Source organism: Euleptes europaea, chromosome 1, assembly GCF_029931775.1.
Source record: "Euleptes europaea isolate rEulEur1 chromosome 1, rEulEur1.hap1, whole genome shotgun sequence".
Taxonomy (NCBI): Eukaryota; Metazoa; Chordata; class Lepidosauria; order Squamata; family Sphaerodactylidae; genus Euleptes; species Euleptes europaea.
This window is the reverse complement of record NC_079312.1, coordinates 62556354-62566442: the sequence shown is the minus strand read 5'-3', so window position 1 is coordinate 62566442 and position 10089 is coordinate 62556354. Positions and strand designations below refer to the sequence as shown.

The 10089-nt window shown below is 43.7% G+C and overlaps 1 protein-coding gene and 1 non-coding gene across 2 annotated transcripts; one reads left to right on the top strand and one right to left on the bottom strand.

Moving 5' to 3' along the window:
• SELENOK (selenoprotein K) lies at positions 1-8435 on the bottom strand. Its single transcript, XM_056863399.1, has 5 exons — positions 8379-8435; positions 5759-5843; positions 3266-3346; positions 2163-2255; positions 1-218 (listed from the first exon to the last, which is right to left on the bottom strand). Exons 1-5 carry the CDS (start codon positions 8395-8397, stop codon positions 215-217), a joined length of 282 nt encoding a protein of 93 aa, XP_056719377.1. The 5' UTR covers positions 8398-8435; the 3' UTR covers positions 1-214.
• Positions 6105-6176, top strand: TRNAG-GCC (transfer RNA glycine (anticodon GCC)). The gene has a single exon. It is a non-coding gene; the product is annotated as a tRNA-Gly (tRNA).
• Positions 8436-10089: the final 1654 nt, after the last annotated feature.

The following is a 10089-nucleotide window of genomic DNA, read 5'->3' as shown; positions in this document are numbered from 1 at the left end:
AGGTGCAATTAATTTAATAGAACTGCATTTCAGTTATACTGGATCCTGAAGATGGAATTCCCAGCACAACTTCATTGTTCTGCTGATCTGCAGAGCAGTGTTTCATTCAGACGTACATATTCACATCCCACAGACTTGCTTGGTCCAGCCCTCAGGAGGTCTTCTCAATCTTGCAAATATGTATGTCCAGTTGCCTGCCTCTTACAGCAGGCATTTACCTATGGATAAAATGAAATTTTGGTGATAAAGCAAAAACATAATTTAAAAGAATAGTTTCAAGATCTTAAGAGGTATTTAGTTTGATTCCCCACCCCCACGCCATATCACAAACTGGGTGCATGGGCAGGGGAGCTGTTGCACCAGGAAAAACCAACATGCTATCAGATTTTCACAGGCCTAAGTAGGAATTTAAGTCCTGGACGGACGTGGTGAACATACACTAGAAAAAAGGTTAACCAATATCCACATTTTTCTTTCAAATAAGCATTATTTGACACACAGCACAAGTGTACAATGTGACATCATTCATGCCACATGGGATACAAGGAAGCTGAATCCAGACGAGAGTCGTAACGTTGGTCTAGAGAGCTGATGCTTTTTGGAGAGTCTGGAACTACTTGTGCTGGACAGAAGGGAGATGGCATTTGCAGAGCAAGCCAAGAGCTCGTGGGTGCTCATGGGCACAGTTGCCAAGGGTGCCTTCTGTCAGCTGCATTTGGTTTGCCAACTCTCTCCTTTCTTAGACCCAGAAGACCTGGCCACGCTTATCAGTGCTTTTATAACCTCATGGTTATAACCTCATAATAACTGGCTGTACTGTAGGAAGGCAACTGAAGATGGTCAAGGAAGTTGCAGATCAATTAATGTCAGTAGCTGGTTGTGGGAACATACCCCTTTTAAAACAGCTACATTGTTTCTACGTGCAATTCAAGGCTTGGGACCCACATATCTAAAGGTCCCCATGCACCAGCTAAGGTCTTCAGGTTGCCACCAACTAGCTGCTCTCCCCTACTTAAGCTTGGCACCTATTAGGGCCTGTGTTTTTTTCCTACAGTAACTCCGACCCTAGGGAACGGGCTCCCTGAAGAGGTGAGACTTCAGAAGGTGCCACAACAAAAGTTCTCTCCTGCAAGTTCCACTCTAGTCATGGCAGCCCTGGATTCAATCCGCTATTAGATCCAGAGCTGCAGATATCAAAGTCCCACTGGTGACACTTAGTGTCATAGTTACCCATACCCATAGTTCATATTCAGCCTCATTAACAGGATGCACTTTATGTGCCTACGAAGATTGTTTGAAAACTCCAATTAGTTCTTAATACAAAAACAAGGACGCTGGCTGGCATCTACAGGAAAACTTATCTCATCAGACCCAAATGTGTAATACTGACCTCCTATTCAACTCTAAGCACAATTCAAAGTCCTCATCTTTAAAACCCTAAAATAGACAGATCAGGGTATGCTAGGGACCACCTTTGCCTCCATGAACATTGTCTAAATCTAGTCAGAGGCCCTGCTAGGCGTTTGTACCCATTTGCAAAAGTGAGACGGGTGACTATGAGGAACAGGGCCTTGTTTGGGATGGCACTTCCTCTGTGGAACACCCTCCTCACCACTTCGTGCCTCATAGTATCTACTAGGTAAGCGTAGTCTTCTTTTCCTGGTTTTTTAACTTTATTGTATGTGGGGGCCAACTCTGTTTATTTGTTTTATGTGTTCTCTGAGACACATTTTTGCTAAGACTTAAAAAAATTAAAATCAATTTTTAAAAATATTAACCTTTATCCCCCCTGCAATAAGAATCTTGTTTAATATTATGCGGCTCCTCATTCCTGAATCTACTCTACTGAAACCAAACTAGCATCAGGTATAAAAGCTCAGGACACTGCATGGATGGATTAGAACCAAGAAGGAGAATGTTTTCTTTTCCATTCACACATCTGTTCCTCAGTCTCAATGCCTGTTTTATGTACATTATCCCACTCTGAAAAAGGAAAACAAAGGACAGATTGGCTAAGTTTTCATTGCACTACTTCAAACTGCATAATTATTTGCAAGCATTTTAATTTCTGTTACTTTGAATTTGCAAGAGAAAAATGGCTACATCAATAATCTAAGTAAACTGACTTCCACTATTGGATGATAGAGCATGAGAGACTGTACCTTCCTCATCCACCTCCACCCATTGGTGGTGGAGCTGGACCTCCACCAAGGTGTTTTATTTGACCCATTCTACGGCGAGGAAATCCAGGAGGTCTGATGAAGGAACAAAGGAAAGAAATCACTAAAAATTCTACATCCAAAAGCATTCTATAAATCTTAACTGGATACCATACTGAACTACAGTTACTCCTTCAATGCAATTTGTCAAATAAGCAATTGGATTATTACCAAGTCAGCTATTCTGAAGTGTTTAACAAAATATGAAAGGTATGGCTAAATCACTCAAATGCATAAGAATTTGCTATGAGATTTCTTGCAAAAACATTATTTCGAAGAGAACCATTCCTGCTTTCAAAATGACTCTCAATTCCCAATGATAGGAATGACAAGGTGTAAATTTCCTATTTTGCTGTACTTTATATGTATGATTTTAAAGGATGAGGAAGAACTTTGCCAGCTAAGCCTGAAATACACATAACCTGAAACTGGAAAATTCTAATAACTTTAGAAGCTGGGTGGTGCTGACACAGTCTCTACACATAAGATTTTCTATGAAGTTGGCATGGCAGCGAGCTTGTATGTACAGGGTCAGCTCCAGTGCCAAACCTACCAGCAGGCTGGAGGAGGGGGGTACACAGACACCCTTCTGGCAGCCAACCCTGCCCTCGATCAGCAGTAAGGGTGGGCCAGGCACACTCCCCAGTAAGGCCATGGACAACAAAGCACCACAGATGTCACTCCTGCTGGCTAACAAATGAGAAACAGGCTAGGGAAAGAGAGCCTTGAAGCCTGGAGGAAGCGGTCAAAGGTGGCTGTTAACAGCTGCCCATCCCATGAGGTTAGTCAAAGCGAGGCGCTGGATGGCCTAGAGTCCATGAATTTGAGTATCCAAAAGACGTGAGAACCTGAAGCTTGCTCCTGCACCACACCAAGTTTAAAAGCTACTTTTTGTGATTGGGTATGAACTAGACTTAATATCTTCCATCTAATATGTAATGCATTATTTACAGGGCTGTAGATAAACTTAAGAAATTCCTTTTAACCAAGACAGAGACAAGAGGATTTTTCATAACACAGGTGAAATAAGAGCAAAAGAGCAGTACCCTCTTCCATCATGATATCCCGAAAAGGAGGAAGATGCAGCGCCTCTTCTTGCCACATGTGGATTAATGATGCTCTGGATACTAAAACAGAAGAATGAAAGTTGGCATTAAGTGAATGTCAAAAATCAATGGGCTCAGCAGGACTTGAATGCAACATCAGAAACTTTGGCCAACTCAGTTAATGGTGCTTAAGTAGTACTGAGTGATTGATTTGCTACCTTTAACTCTGAATAAAGGTTAACATAACAGTCCTAACTTTTTTAATCAACTGAAAATTGAAATGAGAACAAGTCATTTATGTTTGAAAACAACTTTTGCTTCAGGAGAATTCAGAATAAATTCAGGATGTATGCACAAACCCTGAAATATCTTTTTGTTATTTATTTGCAGAATCAAGCTAGTGTACACATCGATGTTACCAGGTGCCCCTTTCCTAAATTTGTCCTCTCTGTGCCAACTCCATCTTGGCTACATTTGCTCTGGCAGCCATTTTAGGAACTAGCAATGAATGTGAGGTAAAGGCTCTCCTCAGGCTATGCTAACCAGTGGCCAAAACTTGGGGGGGAGACTGAGTTACCAATACGACATCTGCATGCCTACTCATTGCCATGGAGGCCTGTACCCATCTAGATCTATCAATGAAATTCCATTAGCAAGGACAAATATTCCTGAGTACAAAATCTAATTACTATCAAGCAGCCACATGGGCTTGATTGCTTTTTACTGACCTTGCCTGAATGTCTCCTTCCAACCTGCCCTGGGCATGGGTGAAGTCTCCACTCTGCCTAGATGCAATCACTTTTTTAACCTTTTTGGGAAGGCCCTCCCCCCAACTCAATCAAAGTCAGGAAACTCAGATTCTCAACCTGGACTCACCCAGAAATCCTCGACTTTACAATTATTTGTTTGATATTCTTTTGTGCCGGCTCCTGTAATTATCACTGTTCTGCCAGCCACAATTGTGCAGTCTAATCATCCCCCCACTGCTGGCTCAGAGGCTGCCAACTCTGCTTTTCTTTCTCTGAGACTTTGAGAAATTTTGTTGCCACACAAGAGCCTTACCTTCTCATGGTTTTCCTTGGGACCTTTGGAAGCTCTGCTTAAAAGTCCCCTATACTGAATCTCTGGATCATCTAAACAGACAACATACTCTACCCAGCTAAGCAGACTGAGGCTAGGTAACCTCCTTTTCTGTTCAATCCTCTTCTCTTAAAACCTCTACTTTCCCCTTAAACCCCCTCACTCCCACTTCTCCTTGTAGCCATCCCCTAGTGCAGAATTGTTCCTCAGGCAGGGGCTTGGCTCTCTTTCACTTTTCCTTTCTCTCCTCTCATGCAACTCTTCATATGCTCATCCTTGTGAATGCAACGGTTTCGCTGTTCTTATGCTTGAGTACCTTTCCAATTCCTGTACCCCTATATTCCCCTCAATAAACTCTAAAACTTGCTTTGGAAAAGATCTGTCAGTTTTGTGGTTACTGGTAGCCTATTAGAGGCACTTTGAACTTGCTTAACCACTATCCAGGTAAAGATCCCTAAATCACATGTTCTGTCCCCCACCCTAATTGGCATGAGTCAGGTTCCCAAGTTACCCAAGGCTGTGGAAGTGGGAAGAGATTTCCCATGACACTGAGCTTAATTCCCCCAAACTGGTTGCAGTCCTGGCTGAGTGTTCTGAACCCAAGTTAGAGAGTCCATACATATCTAGGAACACATGTGAAATAGAACACGTGGTAACACTGAGTAAGACTTAATTCAAAACATATAATAGGGACAATACTACCTATTTATTGCACATTACTGAATTATGGTTAATACTTGCAAAACACAAGACTGTTAAGGTTTTATTCCAGAGCTATTTAATTTACTCAGTCAATACACATATTGACCCAAGGATGGTCTGTATGCAAAGGATCTCCCATTCAATACAACACAGGTGACCACTCAATGTGTGCATTACTATTCACAGTTCAATAAATATTCCACTGGAGCTCTCAGCACAAACGGATTTTCTGTATGGGGAAATTTGTGTATGGCAGGAACCTCAAGGTGTTCATCTGAGTACCTGTGGAATTCAGGACTGGCCTCTGCACACAAAAATATAAAGAAATGTGAAGTGTTATTGGATGAAATACTCAATTTCTTGATGGCTTCCCTTTGAAAAACCCTCAAACCCTGCTGGTTTAAAAAGTCTATATTTACTTATTACATTAAATAAATATGTATGTGGGAGGTCTCCTTTTTCTAGCTTTGGGGAACAATTTTTGCTCATACCCTAGGAGAGACCAGAGTATAACTTTATCAAATGCAAATTGTACTTCCAGTGAGAGATTTAAGAATTAGGTTCATTGCAGCACATAGGCATTCTGTACCCTCCTATTATTCATTGCGTTTATATACTACCATGTGGCCTTCTAACGACTGAGAGAGAACTGAGCAAGTTCTTAAATTAATGCAATGTATGCTTTAATGGAAGAGTAATAGTCTTACTTACTACAGAATCACAAAGTCTACTGCTCCCCAAAACAATTCAGTTATAGACGAAATGCTCCAAGAACTCCGATTATCCAACACTCGACCTGTAATATAAAGGAATAACCATGGATTGGTACCATTTCACAGCCATAAGTGCTTTTTATTATGTGTAAGAAGTTATCAGTCACAGAAATAGACATTTTTATAATTTTAAAGGCAGGCAATTCCCTTTACGATATGAAAATGCAAAACTAAACAGTACGCCCAGAAAATGTCACATTGCTAAGAAATCCATGTCAATATAAATAGTATCAAAAACAGAGGCCAGGCTCCAAAGAACTACTTAAAGAAACAAACTTGTGGGAGGGGCTGTGGCTCAGTGGTAGAGCATCTGCTTGCCTTGCAGAAGGTCCCAGGTTCAATCCCCGGCATCTCCAGTTAAAAGGGACTAGGCAAGTAGGTGATGTGAAAGACCTCAGCCTGAGACCCTGGAGAGCCGCTGCTAGACTGAGTAGACAATACTGACTTTGATGAAGTAAGGGTCTGATCCAGTATAAGGCAGCTTCATGTGTTCATGTGATTGACCATTTCCTTTGAATAGCAGACCCCATACTAGCTATACTAGTGCTAAACTAGTAATAGATAAATACATTCCACTTGCTTGTCTTAAAATAAATTTCTGGGTGAACAACACAACCATAATCAAACATGAAAAACAAAGATTCGTCTTCAGTGTTGCTGGTTTTGCACTGCAGAGAGATCCTAGGATTCCACAGCTTGAAATCACCAGTCAAGTAGTAGTGATCAACACAATGGGGAGGGGCTGGGGCACAGTGGAAGAGCCTCTGCTTTGCATGCAGGAAGTCCTGGGTTCAATCCCCAGCATCTCCAGTTCAAAAGGACCAGGCAGTGGGGGGGGGGTGCCCAAGACCCTGGAGAGCTGTGGGGAGGGGCCATAGCTCAATGATAAGAGCACCTGTTTGGCATGAGTGATGGACCTAGAGTCTCTTTCAGTATAAGGGGAGGTCCCCTTTTTCTAGCTTTGGGGAACACTTTTTGCTGAGATCCTGGAAATGTGCTGCCAGTCTGAGAAGATAATACTGACCCTGATGGACCAAGAGTCTCTTTCAGTATAAGGCAAGGTCAGTATTATCTGCTCAGACTGGCAGCTCGATGTGTGTGTGATTGGCACTGTCCCCATGTAGATTTCAGGCAGGGCAATTCAATGCACCTCAAAATTGCAAACCCTTTGGTATGAAAGCAACCTTAAAATCTATTTGATGTATGTATTTCAAAGTAAGTTATGCTTAGTGTCAGTGAGCACAGGTAGGGTTACATCCCCAATCTTCCTGCCACTGCACCTTCTGCAGCTGAAAAGCAGTGCAGCCACAGTGAAATAATCAACTTCAGGTATTTCTGTATTTACCAAAAGGACTATTTTCCCCCTCCATGTCTGCCATCACGGATAAGAGGGGTTACCTTAAATTTGCAAACAACTATATATAGTAATAAGATTTTTTTGTGTATAATATTTCAGGGGGAGTGTTGTCTTACATTCAGGGTCATCTTCCTTTTGGGTAAATATGATCGGTAATCATCAACAAGGTGCATTAAGTCTCCAGCCCATTCCACTTGCAGTTGGCATTTTAAGTTCACAGTTCTTCTAGTGCCAACACCCTAGTAATAAGAATCTGGTGTTTACGTACATCTGTGAGTGACAAAAGCAGATTCAAGCTATCAGCTTGGGGTTTCTTTTCCTGCTCCACAGTAATCAAACCGAACACTCAGCACAGCAGCAGCACTGAAAACACTGAATCAGTAACCACCTCCATAGGGAACACCGCTACTTAACAAGGAGTGCACATGTCCCAGGTAGTACAGTCCTGGCCTAGAACATTTACCAGCGATCAACATACGACAAACACAGTTTGATCCTATGCCTGTTGAGTTAAATCATTCCCAGAACTCAATGGTATTAATATGTATCAATAGGCATTACTAAAATGAAGGTAGCAGAGGCAGCAAGAATTACTTTCTTTCAAGTATTAAGGCACATAAATGAGCGTCACTTCTGGCCTCCCAGCTTGTGTGAAAGACAAGAGACCTGATAAAATAATCTTTGTGGCAGCAAAGGGCAACAACTTTCAGGACACTGGTGCATTTCAGAAATTGATACTGCTAGACCGAGACACCAATTTAAAACAGCTCTCTTGCTTCCTGTCCCCTATTCAGGTCACTTAAAAGTGACACAGCCAAACACAAAATACACAACTTGATTGCCGGTTAGTTCTCCCTCCTCCATTTATTTATTGCGAGGTTCCTGGATATAGAATCACAGAGTTGGAAGGGACCACCAGGGTCATCCAGCCCAACCCCCTGCACAATGCAGGACATTCACAACTACCTCCCCTTCAACCCCTCTGTCATACTATCAGTAGACTTCCCCAAACCTATGTGGGGAGGGATAAGCAATAACCCTTGATCGATCAACGCCGGACACGCAGCGTCATCTTGTCGCTGAGCTTTTACTGCCTCTCCCCGCTGCGGCAGGATCGCAGGCAGAGTGGAGCGCGCGGAGGGGGGGTATGATTGACACCGCCCCACCCACATAATGACCCCCCCGCCCGCCTGCCTCTCACCGTTCGAGATGTAAACCATCGCGCGAGGCGCACTCCTCCCGAGCCCCCCGCAGCCCGCACCCAGCCGCGCAGAGCGGACTTCCTCTGGCTCCGCCCCTTCCACGGAAGAACTCGGAGCTGCGCCGTCACAATAGGCTCCGAGCTGGCGGGAGCGGCGCTGACGTCATTCCCTCCGCGCGCCGGCCTCCCCAGCCCGCCACGTCCGTCTCCCCACCCACTCCTCCTCCTCGCGCTTAGTGGAAGAGCGCCTCCTCAGGAGGAGGTCTTGAGGGGGAGGGGTAGCGATAACGTGAGCGGAACTAACTCACACCGCAGAGTATCTGAAGAAGTGAGCTGTGGCTCACGAAAGCTCCTACCCTGCCAGAAAATATTGTTGTTAGTTTTTAAGGTGCAACTGCCCTGACCTGGATGGCCCAGGCGAGCCTGACCTCGGAAGCTAAGCAGGGTCAGCCCTGGTTAGTATTTGGAGGGGAGACCACCAAGGAAGTCCTGGCTTGCTGTGCAGAGGAAGGCACTGGCAAACCACCTCTGTTAGTCTCTTGCCATGAAAACCCCCCAAAAGGGGTCGCCATAAGTCGGCTGCGACTTGACGCCACTTTACACACACACATACACTCACAAGGTGCTACTGGACTGTTGCCCTTTTCTACTACTCACACCGCAGAGGCCGAGTTGCATTTCTTCCGTGTATAGAGAAAACTAGCAAAACGTGCAAAGGCTTAGCGCTTTTCTCACTTTCTTTCTTTGTACGTGGGGGAAGAGTGAACAATGTGAGATCCCCCTACAGTGTGCAGTGGTTCAGCCCGTTTTACCACTTCCGGTTTTTGCTGCCTTGTGTGGCTTGTGTGGGCTGGGGCTCTTGCACGCGTGTTGACGCCTCTGTCGGCGCCATTGATATGCCTCCCTGGAATCCGTGTTTTTGTTTGTGTTTTGAAAGATGTGGATTTTTTTTCCCTTACAGCGGCTGCAGGAGAAAGCCCTGTTACTGAAGTCTGAATGTAGCTTTTAGTGCCAGGCTTCAACCCTGAAGGACCAAAAAAACAACAACAAAACAACAACAACAATGATAACTGTAATGAAAGTCGAGGGTATCTTTGTCTGTACGGAGATCCATCCAATTTGCCCTAAATATAGCTCTGGTAATAGAACTGGAATAGGCTTAAATTACCTGCTGTCCAGCAGATAACAGATTGCCAGAAATGTGTGTATGTGTGAAGTTTCTTCAAGTTGCCTCCGACTTATGGTGACCCTATGAATTAATGACCCCCAAAACATTTTATCTGTAACATTTGGGATGGTTCAGATGTTTACTGAACAACCCACCCTCACCCCACCCTGCTGCTGGGTATTGAACTGAGCCTAATGGATATACACTTCTATGCATCTGAAGAAGTGAGCTTATGCTCACAGAAGCTGAAATGAATTGAGTTACTCTTTAAGGTGCTACTGGGCTCATGTTTTATTTCTTTGCAGCAGCCTACCACTACTACCCCTCTGGAATTACTAATGGAATAGTTTCTGATGCTACATCAGTAGAGCCGGCCACAGGGGAAAGACATTTCTGAAATTCCGTTCCAACTCTTCTCTGCAACTGGATAAGTAAATAACTTTGAGGTGATAGAGTTTTGCCCAAATAGAAGATTGGTTTTTATATTCAAAAGAGTTTCAGCTGAGTTAGAATTCATATGCAGACTTGACACTACCAAACCCG